The sequence below is a fragment of the Callorhinus ursinus genome, unplaced genomic scaffold (genome assembly GCF_003265705.2).
Source record: "Callorhinus ursinus isolate GAN/ISIS: 27379988/994484 unplaced genomic scaffold, GSC_fseal_2.0 scaffold26, whole genome shotgun sequence".
NCBI lineage: Eukaryota > Metazoa > Chordata > Mammalia > Carnivora > Otariidae > Callorhinus > Callorhinus ursinus.
The window spans coordinates 8,128,613-8,147,187 of record NW_027397088.1 but is presented as its reverse complement, the minus strand read 5'-3'; the positions used below and the strand labels follow the sequence as shown (position 1 = coordinate 8,147,187).

The following is an 18,575-nucleotide window of genomic DNA, read 5'->3' as shown; positions in this document are numbered from 1 at the left end:
AGAAGTATGGATTTTTGTGTTAAATCTCCCGCTTAACTGGTACATTTAATTTTAACAAAACACCATGCATACCAAACAAAATATGTCTGCAGGTCAGATTCAATAGAGGTACTACCAGTTTTGACATCTCATGTAGAGAACAAAGACAGGAACCACATATTACAGCTGATAATGTGAACTACCATCTTAAAGACAGTTAGACGAGAGTTTAGTAAATTCAGATGATCAATCCTGATTATTAATTAGCAACAGCTCACAGGGCTCCAACTCTCCATAGATATGGGTGGGAAGAAAATAATCATTACACACCTGCTATTTATATTTACTATGATTTTGTAAATACAATCCTTAATTTGATCCTTCAATTGCCAGTAATTTAGAGTGGGATGTTTAAGTTACACTTCATTTCTACCAGAACTTCTCAACCTCGGCTGGACAATTTTTTATTGTGGAAGGTCGTTTTGTGCCTTATAGGATGTTTAGCAGCATCTCTGGCCTCTACCAACCAGATGCCACTATGCACTCCCCCCACCTCCCTGTTGTGACAAACAAATGTCTCTAAAGATTGCCAAGAAACCCTGGAGTGTGGTGGGTTCACAAAATCCACTGGTTTATCTTCACAATATCCACTGATGGATGGAAAACCAGTGCACACTCATTACTGTTAACTCACCAGCCACACTGGGCTGTTTCATCTTCCTGCTTCTTCCCTAAAGCCTTATATGCTTATCTGGAAACAAAAATCTGGAATGCATTTGAAATAAAATCTTATTTCTCTGGCTAAATCCAATGTAACCTTCCAGTACTAGCCTATGATCTTTTGCTCCGGGAAGTCTTCCCTATTCCGCACCCATTTTTCCTCTATACTACTTACCCAATTCTAATACAAATATCTATTGTCTAATTATTTAATGTTTCTCCTCCTACCACGCAAGCCCTGTGTCAATCAAGGTGATGTTTACCAATGTATCCCTACCCACTAACATTAGATCTGACACACAGAAACTGATCAACATGTATTTACTGAAAAAATCCCCAACTGATTGATAAAATCTTCATGTAATGAATCCCTACTGTGAACATAAAGTAAAAACCATTTATTTGGAATTTCAAAGGACTCTCGTACTTCATGTAGGAGTTATCCTTAATTCCTTTTGCCTCACAGCTCACATCCAATCCACCAAATCTTGTCACTTCTTACGTCCAAAACATGTCCCTGTGACCCTATATCTAGCTCCCGTCATGTCTGAACTGAATAAATGTTTTTGAGAGAGACAGTGCAAATGAGTTGGGGGTGGGGGGGTGCAGAGGGTGAATCTTACGCAGATGTGGGAATCCAGAGATAGTTACCTGAGCTGAAATCTCAAGTCAGACGCTTAACCAACTGAGGCACTCAGGCGCCCCTACTTTATCAATTTTGAACTGCTTCCACTCATGCCCTCCAAAACCATCCTCTCTATAACAGAGTAATTCCTTTAAATCATAAATCACATTATGTCATTCCCCTGCTAAAATCTCTCCTACAGCTTTCTATTAAGACCTAAATATCCCAACTCCTCAACACTTACAAAGTTCTACATGATCTGGCCCCTTCTCACTTCTACATCAGTACCTAGCCATCTTCTCAACTACTTCTGTTGTGCGCTAGGTACAATGGCCTGTAAATCTTCCCTTCACAGCCAAGAGGGATACCAACGTTGGGCCTCTGCACTGTGGTCTCCTCTTGCTGAACGGCTATTCCTTCTGCTCTTGAGGTTAGTTCCTTTTTGTCGTTCAGATCTGAACTTAACTCTCTCCTGACATTGTCATTAGTCTACCAACTGATTTTAATTATTTGCATAGTGTCTAATATCTGCTTTTTGTTTTTTTTTTTTTTTAAGTAACTCTAGGTACTCAATTGTCAGTCCGTCCCAAGTAGAAGGTAAAATTCAATGACAGCAGGGACTTAGTCTTGCTCATCACCATCTCCAGCGCCGAGGTCAGAACCTGGCATACAGTAGGTGCTCAAATATTTTTTGAACGCTGAATGCAGTTAAAGAGCAAAAATCTATGTTCCTAGCCGCTATCCCCAACTGTGCCTGTCAGCGATGCTAACTAATCGGGGACTCCTTTGACAAGGGGCTTTCATTAACTCTGCAGCAAAGTGGGATACAAGACCCGGTTGGGACGGAGAGAGAAGCGGAACAACTACCGGTCTCCCTCAAAAGCCTAAAGGGGCCGCGACGGAGGAGACAGCAGCATCCCAATGGAGTCACAGTGTCCAACCGGCGCCCACCTGTCGGAGGAATCCGCGTCGTCAAACTGCCCCGGGACCACCCGACTCATCAGCAGTCGCCGGTAGTCCATGACGGAAGCGCGCAGAGCCTCGACACCCCGGGAGGCCCTCCGCCCAGCGCTGGGACAGGAACCGCACAGAGACAGCCCTACCCGCGGCCCACCAAACCGCCTTTCGGCAGAGGCCCGGCTAGCAAACTACTCAAAAGCCCCTAAGCTGAAAGCGAACGCCACGTGCTAAATAAAAAGAGGACGCACTTTCAACCCGAGGAAGCAAGCTCTCCCCGACCGGAAACTCCCGCCCGACCGGAAGTCTCAGCCCTGCCGGAAGTTCCGCGCCTCCACAGCTTCGCCCAAGGGGGCGAGGGGCGGGGACAAGGGCGTGGGAGCCCTGCGGGCGGAGTTCCCCGCCGAGATTGGCTAGCGCGGCGGGCTGACGTCACACAGGGTCGTTCCAGCCCGCCTGCTTGCTTTGCGCTACTTTTTTAAAAGCCTTTGTGGGGGAGAGGCCTAAAAGTGTTCTTCCCCCCGCAAAATCTCGCTTGGAGGGAGGAAGCACGAAATCCTTACTGCGGATCCAAGAAACTATGGACCCTGGAAGTGAGCACACTTTTTAGACTTAAGTTTGGTGCGTTGTTTTGAGGGGAAAATAAGTGATTTTAGAAAGTTTGTCATACGAACAGAAAAAAATTTAAAACAAAACTAGAATTTTGGGCGGTAACTCCCAATGACTTTTTTAACACCCATCTTAAAACAGCGTTAGACTGTCCTGGAATATCTATCCATATATCTGAATAAATATTTTTAAAGTGTGGCATAAGTCTGGTAAGGACAGAATGAAAATGGAAAGCTTAACTTAAAAAGTAAGCTGACAGACTGTGCCATACGAACAAAGTTCTAAAAGTGTAACTGGAAGTTCTAGACCATCAGAAAAATTTAAGAAATAGGCTCTTGCCTTTTTCTGCATTTGGAAAACAAAGATTTTTCAGATTCCCTTCACAGCCCAGGCAGCATTTATGTGTTTGGAAGATGGAAAAGGTGAGCATAAAGTTGGGCCTTTCACTAATCGCAGCTAGCCTGCTTGACTCACTGGCTTTTTTATACTTCCAGTGATGACATGATTTTGAAAAAAAAAAAAAAATCAGGCCTCAATAAATTATTCATTAATTCGATAATTCAATAAAATAATCCAGGCAAATGGCTAGTGACTGTAGATTGAGAAGTTTTAATAGAAATAAGTCATTGGACTGCAGGATTCATTCAATCAATATTGACTGTCTGAGCGACATTGCTATTTGCCATAAGGAGTACTGAAAAATCATGCATGGACTTCTCTGGAGGCGTTTATAATCTAAATACTGGGGCACTGGCTGGCTCCGTGGGAAGAGCATGTGACTCTTGATCGTGAGTTCAAGCCGTATGTTGGGTGTAGAGATTATTCAAATAAATGAAAATTAAAAAATCTGTAAATACCAACACCCTTGAGAGGGTGGCAAATACTAAAACAGTAAAATGAATAGGCGCTGAATTGTGATACAGATTTAGACATAACAACAGTGCAGGAATTTTAAACATAGATGAATGGGTAGATAGGAAGATTTCGGGAGAGAGAAGCATTTGCCATGTTAGACTGAAGTAGTAAGGAGCATGATCTATTTACAGGGAAGTGAGCCAGATCTGACTAGAACAGCGGAATACTGGATAGGTAACGTGGGTCCAGGCTATGGGAGACCTAGAAAGTCAAGCAGAAGAACTTGGACTCCATGTTATTGGACATCCTTTCCACTCCCATCCCCTGACAGACCTGAGGAAGTCATGAGAGTGTGGGCCAGTGTGATAATGTAAGAGGTGGAAAGAAAACATGGGTTATGAAAAACATTTCTAAAGGAGGAATGGACAGGACTTTGTAACTGGATAGCCCAGATGATGAGGTAGAAGGATACCAAAGGTGTCTCCAAGTTTTCAAATCCAAGTGCCTGAGAGAATAGTGTGGGATAGAAAAATGGGAGAAAACTGATTCACAACGTTGGATTTGATTTGATAATGACATAACAGAGAGTATCAGGTAAAGAACAATACAGTATTTTGTGGAACCTGATAGTCCTCTGATAATATTTTGTAAATATCTTTTAAGTAACTGAGAGGTCCCTTCATCTTCTGGGTCCCAAGTCTTTTAGGAAATTATAGTATAGTAGCCACATTTATACTGACTTGTTTTTGTCCAAATCAGTATTTGCTACTACACAAAGTAACCATGGTATATTTAACTAAAAATTTTTATTTTTCTAATAAACTGACAATGGACATTCAAAAATTTAGGACAATGAATGTTGCTTTCTTAATGCAAGGAGAGATGGGGGAGGGGAACCCTTTGTTTGCATATACTAATAAACATTAAAATTATGTTGTTTTTTAAAAGAAGCCTTCCATCATTCAACAGTTAGGAACAAGGACTGTCAAAAAGTTTGGTGATCATCTTCAGATCCTGCGCATTTTGAAATGGATGTTTCTCATGAAAAATTAGAAGGCATGTCAGAAGCGGAGGCCATGAATCTCAGCAGTCTTTCTCAAGACTTAACCCACTCAGATTCTCCCTTCTATATGGAAACCAGCAATACCACTTCAGACTTGCCTCAGGTGTGCATTGCTTATAAGTTCTAGGAGGTACAGATGTATTCAGCTTTCACATTGTCTTCCATACAAAAATCTCCTCAAAAATATGAGGAACAATAAAAGAATTTCCAGTGGAGGCTCAGAGGAGGGGAATACTGGGTTTGGTTTTCCCAGTTCCCTTAGTGTACAAAGAAAGAGAGCATTTTACAAATAGTGTTAAAACTGATCCTTTCCAGCCTCCATGTGAAGTCTTAAAGTGTGCAACCAAGGGACATGGCCATGACAACTCAGTGACAGGGGCAGGAAAATAGTCCAAGGGACTGGACATATTCTAGAGCATATTCTAACATGTCAGCATGCAAATGATTCAAATGTCATTCCTAATGGCATTGACAGACCCTGCATGTAAATGATTTTCTATCTTAAGGAAAATTCCAAGTGCCCTTTCTCACAAAATAAAAGGTTATATTGTCCCAAATCATGATGAATGTTGTTCTAAATGTTTCACAATTATTAGCAAGTATGTATTAGGTTGTGCCATATGTAATTTGACTTTGTTCAAAAATGGACAAATATTGGCAGTTTCATGTGGATTAGCCCATAAAATGGCATAACCTATCTAAAGGGCTATTTAGTGATAAGAAAACACATTTTATTTTTAATTCTACCTCAAGGAAGTATGCAAATGAGATATGTTCAGAATTACCTTTAATAAATAAACATTAGGGGTGCTGATGGGCTCAGTCAGAAGAGCATGTGACTCTTGATCTCAGGGTCGTTAAGTTCCAGCCCCAGGTTGGGTTTAGAGATTACTAAAAATAAATAAATAAACTTTAAGAAAGGTATCATTTAAAGTAAATAAGTAAACATGAGAAGCAACCTAAATTTTTATCAGTAGGGACCTAGTTAAATTATTTCACAGATTTACAGTGGACATGTAAACCTTAAATATGGTAATACAGAATTGACCCCTGAACAATGCAGGGCTTAGAGGTACCGACTCCCCTCACAGTTGAAAGGCTTCATATAACTTTTGAGGCCCCCCAAACCTAAGTACTGATAGCCTACTATAGAGCAGAAGCCTTAACAATAACATGAATGAATAGTTGATTGATTGAATGAGTTAACACATATTTTGTGTGTTATATTTATTATATACTGTATTCTTATAATGAAGTAAGCTAGAGGAAAGAAATGTGATTAAGAAAATTATTAGGAGTGGGGGTGCCTGGCCAACCCAGCATCTGACCCAATTTCAGCTCAGGTCCTGATCTCAGGGTTGTGAGCCTGCCTCAAGCTCAGCCCTGAGCATGGAGTCAGCTTAAGACTTTCTCTCCCTCTCACTCTGCCCCTCCCCCCGCGCTCTCTCTCTCTACTGCCTCCTTTCTGTCAAATAAACAATTTTTAAAAAGATTTTATTTATTTGAGAGAGTGAGAGAGAGAGCAGGGGTGGGGAGAGAGAAGCAGACTCCCAGCTGAGCAGGGAGGCCAAGGCAGGGCTCTATTCCAGGACCCTGAGATCACGACCTGAGCTAAAGGCAGACGCTTAACCATCCGAGCCACCCAGGTGCCCCTAAACAAATTAAATTTTTTAAAAAAGAAAATCATTAGGATAAAATATATTTACAGTATTATACTGTATTTCTCAGAAAAATCTATGTGTAAGTGGACTTGGGCAGTTCAAACTCATGTTGTTCAAGGATGAACTGTATATTTGTTGATGTATAAAAATGATCATATAGCTTCTCCCTGGGTAATGGGCTTTTGAGTGTTTTTACTTTCTTTTAAAAAAATAATGTTAAAGATTCTTTTATATAATGATAATTTTTATCATATTTTCATTTTAAAAGAAAATTTTGTTATAGTGTTAATCAGGGTCTGACATCTGATGTATCAAATTATAAAGAACGAATGTCTTAAATTATGTAAAGAGGTTCTCTTTCTTGGAATTCACTGAGTATTTTGTTCTTTATAAAGAATTTATAGACTAAAGGAACAAAAAGCATATTTTAGTTAAAAACACTATTATCATAGAAGGCTAGAGTTAGAAGTGAGCTCTGAAATTTGACAAATAGTGGAGTTCCAAGAAGTTTGTGTAAATATAACATCAATACATATGAATAATGCTATTTTATTTTTCAAGTATATTATTCTTGATACTTTTAAAATCTCATTAGCAGGAATGGTCTAAATTAGCAAGGAGTCTAAAAAAACAAATTGTTGTAAAATATAACTCAGTTTTTCTCATACTTGAGGTACATTCAATAAGTGCAACAATGTTAGAAGAAGCATGATTGAATAGAGGTTTGTAACCAGATGACTTTAGTAAGAGATACAAATTTTTTTAGAGCATCCTCTAGGTCTCACATACTTGATACACTATCCATGATTAAACCAATGCTTTCCTCAAACTTTCAAAATGCTTTCTTTACTATCTTAGTCATACTATTAATTTACTTCACAAAACCTTTTATCCTAGATAACATTAAGGTAACTTTGAGAATAAGCCCTACATGAATTTTTTAGATTTCTATCTGTTGGAATCATATTTCACCTCATTACTGGAACCCCGGATCTTCACTGTCAAGACCTGAATAACAACTATCCCTGTAGTTGTTTAGGCCAGATTTAGCCAACTTCAAAGGGTGATCAGAGATATATATATTATCATACATCCCTATGTTTATAGTAACATGATTTGACTTACCAAAAAACCAAAATATTAAAATAGCAAGATACTTGCTTAATGTCATTTAATATCATAACTCCATTAGCATGATTTTACTAAAAAGGAGTTCAGATATACAGTAAAAAAGGGTACCAGAGAGTACATTCTACCCATGCAACAAAAAGTTACATAGCAATGCATATACATGTTCAGAAGAGGCTTATGATATTTATTTGAAGTATTAATATTAATGCCTTCTTTATTATTAATACAGAATGAAATAAAGAATGCTGAAAGGGAAGATGAGTCTAAATTCACACTTAGCGAAGAAATTCATGGTACACTAGATGATTGGTTAGGTGGTGAGTATCTCTTTGTTGGCAATACACAGAGAAACTAAGATTTTTGTGTGTGTGTCCTATGATAACAGCAATAATAGTAATAGTCAGGTGCTAATATACACTTTATATGCATGATTACATTTAATCTACAAACAATCCTATGAAATAGGGCTTTTTTTCTTTTTAAATAAGGGTTGTTTTGTCTCTATTTTACAGGTGAGAAACATGGGGCTCAGAGAGTAGCTTGGAGAAGTACAAACCATAAGCAGCACATTTGACTCCACTAAAATTTTTAAAAATTTCTATATGACCAAATTATAATCAAGAAAAAAGAAAACAAGACTCATACTAAGATACATGCAATATGTACATTGACAACATTAGTATCCAAGAATAAAACTCCAATAAGAAAGAGACACATATAACTCGATAGAAAAACAGGCAAAGAATATGTATTAGCTTGCTAGAACTCCCATAACAAAACACTGCCGACCAGGTGACTTCAACAATGGAAATGTATTTTCTCACAGTTCTAGAAGCTGGAAGTCCAGATCAAGGTGTTGGAAGAGTTGGTTTATCCTGAGACGTCCCAGATAGCCGTCTTCTTGTGTTTTTACATGGCCTTTTCCCTGTGCCTCCCTGGTGTCTTTTCTTCCTATAAGAACACCAGTCATATTGGATTAGGGCCCCAGTTTTATGACTTCATTTAACCTTAATTACCTCTTTAAAGGCCCCATCTCCCAATATAGTTATATCCTAAGGTACTGGGGGGTAAGCCTTCAACACAAGAATTTTGAGGAGATATAATGCAGGCTATAACAGTATCTAATAGGCAGATCACAGAAACCCGCAAGATTATTAAAAAGACCACAAAATTCCATTTCATACGTATCAGTTTAACATACCTGGAAGGATGTAGCAGAGCAAAGAAACTTTTTTGCTATTGGTGGAAGTATAAACTGGTACAACCACTTTGGAGGGTAATTTTGCAATGTCTAGTGCAGTTGAAGATACAGATTTTCTATAATCCAGCAATTCCACTTTGAGGTATATACCCAGAACCTAAACAAAAATTCTTAGTGTACATTGAAACATGTATAAGGATGTTCACTGAAGAGTTGTTTTTAATAGCAAAATTAGAAACAAATATCTAACAAAAAGGAAAGAAAGTGTAATCCTTCAGTAAAATTAACTAGATCTACATGTATTTACATGGCTAAATCTGAAAAGCAAAATTTTAAGTGAAATAAAGACTTTCATGTGGATATACATTTATATTTTTATATATAATAGAATAGAATAGAAATAGAACTTACAGGTTACAAATATAATTTGATTCTAATTACATAAAACTTTAAAACACAGAAAATAATACTATATTTCCACAGTTCACCCAGGGTGCTGCAGGATCTTTTGAAATATTTGGGAAACAGCGATACTTGACGTCTTTTGGACCCCACAAACCAGTAACTTGAGATAGTTCACTGTTTCAACGTAAAACCATACTATAACCCTTTCTAATAAAATATTATTTGCAAAGCTGGGTTTTTGGAGGTTGCTATGATAAAAAGCAAGTATTGTATGAAAAGCAATGTGGAATAGAAAGTGAGGGTTGATGTCATCCTATCTGATTCCAAGATTTGAAACATGTGGTACCCAGTAGTGCATCCAAATAGTAAGTTTGGTTGTATAAGAATGATATAAAACATTATGTTTTTCTTTCAGTTTATGTATATTTTTGAACATCTACTAAGTTAGGGCAAATACTTCAGTTGAACCTAACTATTTAATAAATGGAACTGTTAGGTATTTCTTTTGGTCTTTTGGTGCTGTGTGTAATTACTGAGACAGTAAGATGTCACAAAATGAGAAATTCTGGGAAGTTGATATATATTATTTAAGGTACATAAATGAGTAGTAAAAGTAGGAAAATATGGATGGGAAGAATGAATACATATCAGCTTCAGTTCATCAGTAGTTCTCTCTGGGAAGGGGGAAAGGAGGGAATTGAGATAGAAGGGAGGCATCATTAATTTTGTAACTCTTTCTTTCCACCTTATTTGCTTCTGATTTTTAAAAACGTTTTAAGTCTGGATCATTTGTATTGAGAAGCAGTATAGCATAGCATTTAGAAATAGTCTTCTAGATGGCTAAAATCAACAACACAGGAAACAACAGGTGTTGGCGAGGATGCAGAGAAAGGGAAACCCTTTTGCACTGTTGGTGGGAATGCAAGCTGGTGCAGCCACTCTGGAAAACAGTATGGAGGTTCCTCAAAAAGTTAAAAATAGAACTACCCTATGACCCAGCAATTGCACTTCTAGGTATTTATCCAAAGGATACAAAAGTACTGATTCGAAGGGGCATAGGCACCCCAATGTTTATAGCAGCAATGTCCACAATAGCAAAATTATGGAAAGAGCCTAGATGTCCATCGACAGATGAATGGATAAAGAAGATGTGTATATATACACTGGAATATTACTCCATGAATGAAATCTTGCCATTTGCAACAGTGTGGATGGAGCTAGATGGTATTATGCTAAGTGAATTAAGTTAGTCAGAGAAAGACAAATGTATGATTTCACAACAGATGAACATAGGAGAAGGGAAAGAAAAATAAGATAAAAACAGAGAAGGAGGCAAACCATAAGAGACTCTGTAATTAGGGGAACAAACAGGGTTGCTGGAGGGGAGGTGGGGGGATGGGCTAAATGGGTGATGGGTATTAAGGAGGGTACTTGTTGGGATGAGCACTGGGTGTTGTGTGTAAGTGATGAATCACTACATCTATCCCTGAAACTAATACTACACTATATGTTAACTAACGTGAATTTAAATTTAAGAAAATAAAAAGAAAAGAAACAGTGTTCCAGAACTGCAGCTGCACTGCATACCCACTCTGTGACCTTAGGCAAGGAAACGACTTAATATCTCTTATGTCTCAGTTTCCTTATCTGTACAACAGGGATGATAACAATGCCTAGCTCATGAGATTGTGAGATGAAACAAGTTTATATGTGTTTATTATTATTCTATTGTGCTTTTGTAGTCTTTGGAAACATATTGAAAACATTTTAAAATGACAGTATAACAAAAGAATTTTGAAGATATCTTAGGATTGGTTGCAATGGTATTTGACCAGAATGACTATAACAAGCTTTTTTGTAGCAGTCATGTGAGAACTTCCGGCCCCTGTGTAAAAGTGGTTCTGTTTTGAGGTTTTTTGTTTTATTTTTTTTTTTTAAGATTTTATTTATCTATTTGACAGAGAGAGACACAGCAAGAGGGAACACAAGCAGGGGGAGTGGGAGAGGGAGAAGCAGGCTTCCAGCAGAGCAGGGAGCCTGATGCGGGGCTCGATCCCAGGACCCTGGGATCATGACCTGAGCCAAAGGCAGACACTTAACGACTGAGCCACCCAGGCGCCCCATAAAAGTGGTTCTGTTTTGTTTGCTAGCACAGTCATGCTGAAATCCACTCAATAAAAAACGTTGAAATTAATATAATTTAAATAGACTCCAACAGTTTCATAAATGTAAATAGTAAACTGCTAACGTATAAGTTTTTGGTCAGCTAATTCTTATTTCCATCTTTCTCTTTCTAATGAGATGTCAGCATTGGAAATGATTCACAGAACTTACTAACTCAGCCAGTTGACACCAGCATTTCCCCCTTCAGGCAATTTGAACCCATTTGCAAATTTCATCTGAGAGAAGCATTTAATAATAAAATGACATTTCAAAATCTGACAGAAAGCTTACCTTACATGAAGAAACCAGAAATGCAAAGTCATGTGTATAATTGTGCAAAAGACACCAATATGAAGGAAGATTCATTTAAGGAAGAAAATCCAGGGGGAACTGGTACCTCCACAAATGAAGACCAGCTTGCTCACAAATGTGTCACACAACCTTCTAGAAGCCCACCTCTAGTGCACAGTGGTGGAGAGACACTGAAATTCATGGAAATGTCACTGCCTAAAAGTGCTTCCGTGGAGTCTGCGCTCAAACCTAGTCAACCTGAAAGCTTCTTATATAAGGAAAATGTACACAGAGATGTTGAAAAACCATTTTACAAAGAGAATAGCTTTAACCTCTTTGATCTGAGAGCCAATTATACAACAGATGAGGTAAGATTTTTGATGGTCAGTATAATTTGTAGAGTGTTATATGTACTTTCCAAAAAATATATATTTATATATATATTTACATATATATATGTTTTATATATATAAAATTTGAGACATTTCCAAGTACTGCTAGATAATCTCATCAGCACGAAGGACATTGCTTTTCTGGGGAAAAAGCCTTCTGAGAGCTTAATCAATTTAGAAACAAATTTTTTCTAATAAAATCAAGTCCATATGTGAAGATTAGCTCTCCCGAATGATAATTTCTTTGAGGATCAGGGCTCTGTCTTGCTCATCCTTTTATGTATCTACATAGTGCCTTGAATATAATGAATTATGTTTGGTGAATCAAATTGGCTGGAACTCAGTTTACAGTAAGGAAAAGGTTGAGAAGAAGAAGGACATTTGACAAGAAAATCTTAAAATTTTTCTATCGAGGGATTTCTATTAAGAACAAAATATTAATTTTTCTACCAAAGTGAAAATATTAATTTGTCTTTTGACTTATTCTTTCTGGGTACACATGTAGTATCCTTAAGAACACTGAAGATGCCAATAATATAAATTCTGTGTACTCTCTGAAAATTTTTATAAAGTAACAATTTTAAGAATTGGTATGGGCAAATAGATATAATCCAGGAATAGCACAAGTAGTACTTTTTTATTGTAAGTCTGATGAAAAAAGCTATGAGTATTATGTTTCATTTACAAAATGAGCAGGTTTTTTGTTCATTTATTTGGAAGCAGTATGTAAAAGATAACTTTATTTCCCTATGTTGATTCTGCAAAATGACATTTAAAAAACTTGTTTAATTAGTGTTTCTCAAGATTGCGCCTTCCTATTTCCACTGCATTTAGTCATTTATTCAGCCAATAAATACTTTCAGGAATCTATTATGTGCTAGGCCCTGTACTATATGTTGGTTATATAATGGTTTAAAAAAATGCAGGGTTTGTCCTCATAAAGTAACACCTTAGTAGAGGAAATTCACATTAAATAATCACACAAGTAAATGTAAACTTTCAACTATGGTAAGTGCTATGAAGAGTTTAATATAAAGTGCATGTAAAGTGTATGTTATGTAATATTACATATAAACTATAAACTGCAAGTATGATAATTGTTGTGAATAAAATGACAGGAATCTTACTGTTCCTGAAGTAGTGGTAATTGAGCTGAGCTCTGAAGGATGAGTTAGGAGTTAATTAAGTTAACTGTGGGTGGGATTAGCATTCCACGCAGAAGTAACATGTGCAAGAACCCTGTGGCTTCAGGGAGCATGGCACTCACTAGGACCTGGCGGGAGCCCAATGTTTTTGGATCAAAGGTGGCAGGTAGTAGATAAGGATGGACAGGTAGCATTGGTCAGGCATCAAGACCAGACATCGGAATCTTGTAGGCCTCAGTAGGGATAGTTGTCTTTATCCCAGAACAATGGTAAACTGTTAAAATACAGGGGTCTAGTATCTCTAAATTCTAGAAAGTTATACAGCCCACCCCTGCAGATGTCTTTTATGGGGTTTTCTATTTTTTAAGATTCTATTTATTTATTTGTTTATTTGACAGAGAGAGGGAGAGAGAGAGAGAGAGCACAAGCAGGGGGAGCAGCAGAGGGAGAGGGAGAAGCAGGCTCCCTGCTGAGCAGGGAGCCTGATGCAGGACTTGATCCCAGGACCCTGGGATCATGACCCGAGCTGAAAGCAGATGCTTAACTGACTGAGCCATCCAGGCACCCCGTTAAAACAGGGTTTTAAACATCATATTCATTTGAGCATTTTCTTACTACAACTTATTATCCTTTTAAATAGCCCCCAAAACCTGTATTGTGGGAGAAAATCAATCACGAGGCATGTTCATCTGACATTCTTACATTCACCGGAGTCATAGCCATGAGATAATGATTTAATGAGCAATAAAAGAAGTCTTCATTCAAAAGAGGCCTCACAGACTGTAGGGTAATTGATAAATTTGTTTTAATTCATTTGAAGTCAAAGAAAGTACCTCACATGTGTTCAGAAAATTTCGTATCATAGAAAGTTGGTGAGAGTATCAAAGCTGAGTTTTTCTTCTGAAAAAGTAAATGTGATCTATACCTCTATCATATATCTACTGCTCTGCTGTGCTATTGGGTGCCATATATACATTTAGCAGTTACTACTTAAGTATGTTTGTCAAGTAAATATTATTATTGGAAGTAGACATTATCATTGCTCTTTTATAGCTGAGGAAACCAAACTAGAGATCTAGGATTTAAGGCTAGCTATATATGATTTCAAAACTCACCATCTTTATACTCTTTTTCACACTTATGTACTCTTAATTTACAGAACGCAGTGTCTTCGAAAGGGATACAGAGCTTTGGGGATGTTCCTGAGATGCCAGTCTGTCTCCATAAGGAGGTCGCCATGGGGGACGTGGACAGGCCAGGGACGGTCTCACCTTGGTCTCCTTCTTGGAGTGGTGGAGCATCTCCGGAGGACAGCAAGATGCCCGACCCGAAGCAGAGCTTGGAAAGCTCACAACCTCTGGAAGAGGACATGGATTTAAATGAAGTCTTACAGAAATTACAGCACACTAACAAACAGCAGCAGATTCGGATCCAAGACCTGCAGAGTAGCAACAAGTATTTAGAGAAGAAGATTGAAGAACTACAGAAGCAGACTACCAAACAGCAGGTGTTCGTGGACATCATAAATAAGCTGAAGGCCAAGATGGAAGAATTAATTGAAGACAAATACAGAGTGATGCTAGAGAAGAGTGACACTGACAAGACACTGCAGAATTTGCACGAGGTCTTAACTCACACCCAAAAGCATCTTCAGGAAGCTAGGAATGAAAAGGAAACCTTACAGCTGGAGCTCAAGAAGATCAAGGGCAATTACGTTCACCTACAGGAAAGGTACATGACTGAAATGCAACAGAAAGCTAGAACTGTCAGTCAGTGCCTAGAGATGGAGAGAATCCTAAGCGAGAAAGAAGTGGTGGAGAAGCAGCAGCAACTCAAGAGGGAGCTGGAAAAGGCCACCACCTCTGCTCTGGACTTGCTGAAAAGGGAGAAAAAGGCCCGAGAACAAGAGATCCTGTCTTTACGTGAGGAATTTCAGAAGCACAAGAAGAAAAACCTGGAAGAAAGACAGGAACTGAAATCGACACTCAAGAAGCGGATCGTTCAAGTTAGTCATTTGCAGCTCATATCTGATACCGAAAAGGCAGAGAACACCCAACTCCAGCAGCAGGTCACTGAAGTCAAACAGGAAAACGAAAGGCTTTGGCAGCAGGTGGCGAGGAGCCAGGAGCAAAATGATGCCCCCCCTCAGTTTGAGACACCTTGGTTAACAGAGCACTCCGGGGAAGCGGTAATGGCAGATATCACAAAGGTATCGGCACAAATTCGGAGTCTTGAACGCAGAATTTCATGAGTTGCTAACAGTCTGCTGACGCACATTTAGACACCACACACATTTGTTGGCAGAAAGAATTATTAATGAAAAGAAAGAGAATGGAAAATGGACCACAGGTTTGGAGAAGTTTCTCCGGTTCTTGGGTACTCTGATTAAAGAAGGGCCATTTCTGGCTTCTTGTGACTATTTTGGTAGAGGTGAAAATTAACGTGGGAATTTTCTGGGTTCCTATGATCAATCATCTGAAGCATCACTTGAGAAAGGATCTTTTAGGAGGGGATCTCAATGTTTTCATGCCACATCTGCCTAACAATGAAACTAAATAATGCAATTACATATTTGGTTTACATGGTCGAACAAACCTATGTTATATCACATATTCATTTTGTGACATTATAAACTTTGTGATTGAGATGTAACTGACATATAACATTAGTTTCAGGTGTGTAGCATGATTTGATATTTGTATATATTGCAAAATGATCACAATAAATCTAGTTAACATCTGTTAAAAATAGCATGAGGGCCTCATATCAATAGGTTTGGAGAGGCTGTAATATTGTATTCTCTGCAGTTGAACTGAAGCCATTTGAAATGGCTTTCTTGGCAGACAAGAACCTGGAAGTGATCCTTTTCACAAGCTAAAGCACATCTATTTCAGTTTTAGGCCTGTCTTAAAATATTTATAGTATAACCTTTTTAATTCTGACTACTTAGAAAGAAGGCTAATCTGAACTAGGAAAATGTATTTTTATTTTAAAACTCTTATAACTTGAGCTGATTGTGTTCCCTTGAGGATGTCCTTAGAGGACTTTTTTTCAGGAATCCATAATTAGTACAAGTATTGTTTGCAAGTAAATAGTTCTATTATTTTTTAATGATTCTCAGGAAAATACTGTTCTCTTACGTTTAAAAAATTCTCTCTGTAATCTTTCCTCCAGAAAGAAATCAGGATTATCTAAACCACTGCTCCTCAAATTTGAGCATTCATCAGCCTTAGCTGTGAAAATGCAGATTTCTGGGGCCCGCCTCAGGGTTTCTGATTCAGTAGGTGTGCCATGGGGCCCAAGAGTGCGTATTTCTAACAAGATTCTGAGTCTCCCCAATGCTGCTGGGCCGAGGGTCACACTTTTGAGAACCACTAACCTAAGCAGAGATGACCTTAAGTCATCTTAAGGGTCTGTATTTTGTCTTCCAAAATAGCTGCTAGCCAAATCATGACAAATTTTGTATTAGTAAACTCTGAATGAATTAGTACAACTGTATAGAAGTTTATCACAGTACATTATTTTTCTTGAGCTTTCTTTAAAAAAATAAAAAGTAAAGTTCTTTATCATGACAAATCAATTTCTTTAATATACCCAAATCATCCTTACTCCGCTTTTAGTTTTGCTTTTCATGAATTGTACGTGTATTTTCTCAAAAGTGTGGTCTGGTGGGTCTATGAGGTCAAGGTATTTTCATGGGAATAGGAAGATGTTATGACCTTGCCACTCTTATTTTTTTCACAAGTGCTTCCCGTGGAGTTTTCTCGAAACTGTGTGTCATTCATTGCTTTTATGTCTGACCAATGTATGAAGCAGATGTGAGAATTCTGCTGTCTTCTATGAAGTCAGCATTGCAGATATTTACAAAAATGTAAACAGTGCCACTCTTTTCACTAATTTTTTCCTTTGGAAAATGTGGTAATTTCATATTAAAATTGTTATTTATATTGACACAAGGGATTTATTGTTATTTGAATGGATTAGTAACCAAATAATTTTTAAATGTTCTCAGTCATAATTTCTAATACAGTAAGTAGTGGTAGATAGAACCCACATCAACAAAAGCCTTTTAGGATTCTCAATAATTTTTGAGCCTATAAAGGGGTCCTGAGAATCCAAAGTTTGAGAACCACAGTTCAGAGTTGTTTTTTTAAATAAATATTAACATTTAGCTCTTCAAATTTGAGTGCCATGTTTTTAGGGCTGCTCAGAGGTTTTTGGGTTTTTTTCCCCTTTTTTCTTGTGTTTTTAAAATTTAAATTCAATTAATTAACATATAATGTATTATTTGTTTCAGGGGTACAGGTCTGTCCTTCATCAGTCTTACATAATACCCAGTGCTCATTACAACACATACCCTCCCAATGTCCATCACCCAGTTACCCCGTCCATTCACCCCCCTCCCCTCCAGCAACCCTCTATTTGCTTCCCAAGATTAAGAGTCTCTTATGGTTTGTCTCCCTCTCTGATTTTGTCTTGTTTCATTTTTTCCTCTCTTCCCCTATGATCCTCTGACTTGTTTCTTAAATTCCATATATCAGTGAAACCATACAATAATTGTCATTCTCTGATTGACTTATTTTGCTTAGCACAGTACCCCCTAGTTCTATCCACATTGTTGCAAATGGCAAGATTTCATTTTTTTTGATGGCAGAGTAATATTCTATTGTATATATATATACCACCTCTTCTTTATCCATTCATCTGTCAACGGACATCTGGGCTCTTTCCATAGTTTGGCTATTGTGGACATGGCTGCCAAAAACTTTGGGGTGCAGGTGCCCCTTCGGATCACTACATATTTATGTTTGGGGTAAATACCCAGTAGTGCAATTGTTGGATCGTAGGGTAGCTCTATTTTCAACTTTTTGAGGAAGCTCCGTACTGTTTTCCAGAGTGGCTGCACCAGTTTGCATTCCCACCAACAGTGTAGGCGGGTTCCCCTTTCTCCGCATCATCGCCAACATCTGTCGTTTCCTGACTTGTTAATGTTAGCCATTCTGACTGGTGTGAGGTGGTATCTCATTGAGGTTTTGATTTGGATTTCCCTGATGCCAAGTAACGTTGAGCACTTTTTCATGTGTCTGTTGGCCATTTGTATGTCTTCTTTGCAGAAATATCTGTTCATATCTTCAGCCCATTTCTTGATTGGATTATTTGTTCTTTGGGTGTTAAGTTTGAGAAGTTCTTTATAGATTCTGGATACTAGCCCTTTATCTGATATGTCATTTGCAAACATCTCCCATTCTGTCAGTTGTTTTTTGGCTTTGTTGACTATTTTCTTTGCTGTGCAAAAGTTGTTTATTTTGATGAAGTCCCAATAGTTCATTTTTGCCCTTGCTTCCCTTGCCTTTGGCGATGTGTCTAGAAGAAGTTGC

The 18,575-nt window shown here is 38.0% G+C and overlaps 2 protein-coding genes across 11 annotated transcripts in view; one reads left to right on the top strand and one right to left on the bottom strand.

The window, feature by feature from the left end:
• The window catches only part of RIOK1 (RIO kinase 1), a 34,285-nt gene extending 31,726 nt beyond the window's left edge, over positions 1-2,559 (bottom strand). For 2 of the 3 annotated variants that reach the window (XM_025891092.2, XM_073877549.1), the window contains exon 1: positions 2,276-2,559. In XM_025891092.2, the coding sequence (XP_025746877.1) occupies positions 2,276-2,346 (71 nt within the window). In that variant the 5' untranslated portion in view covers positions 2,347-2,559. Of the gene's footprint in view, positions 1-1,350; positions 1,371-2,275 lie in introns of those variants that run through there. The other variant, XM_073877551.1, reaches the window with a different exon arrangement.
• Positions 2,560-2,707: 148 nt separating this feature from the next.
• CAGE1 (cancer antigen 1) overlaps positions 2,708-18,575 on the top strand; it is a 54,034-nt gene continuing 38,166 nt past the window's right edge. For 5 of the 8 annotated variants that reach the window (XR_012373819.1, XR_012373818.1, XR_012373814.1 and 2 more), the window contains exons 1-5: positions 2,708-2,874; positions 4,694-4,911; positions 7,830-7,917; positions 11,508-12,028; positions 14,357-15,406. Coding sequence is in view for 1 of the 8 variants with exons in the window: in XM_073877548.1 (XP_073733649.1) it covers positions 4,774-4,911; positions 7,830-7,917; positions 11,508-12,028; positions 14,357-15,406 (1,797 nt within the window). In the remaining 7 variants the exon portion in view is untranslated. Of the gene's footprint in view, positions 2,903-4,693; positions 4,912-7,829; positions 7,918-11,507; positions 12,029-14,356; positions 15,407-18,575 lie in introns of all 8 variants that reach the window. The other 3 variants (XR_012373817.1, XR_012373815.1, XR_012373816.1) reach the window with 3 other exon arrangements.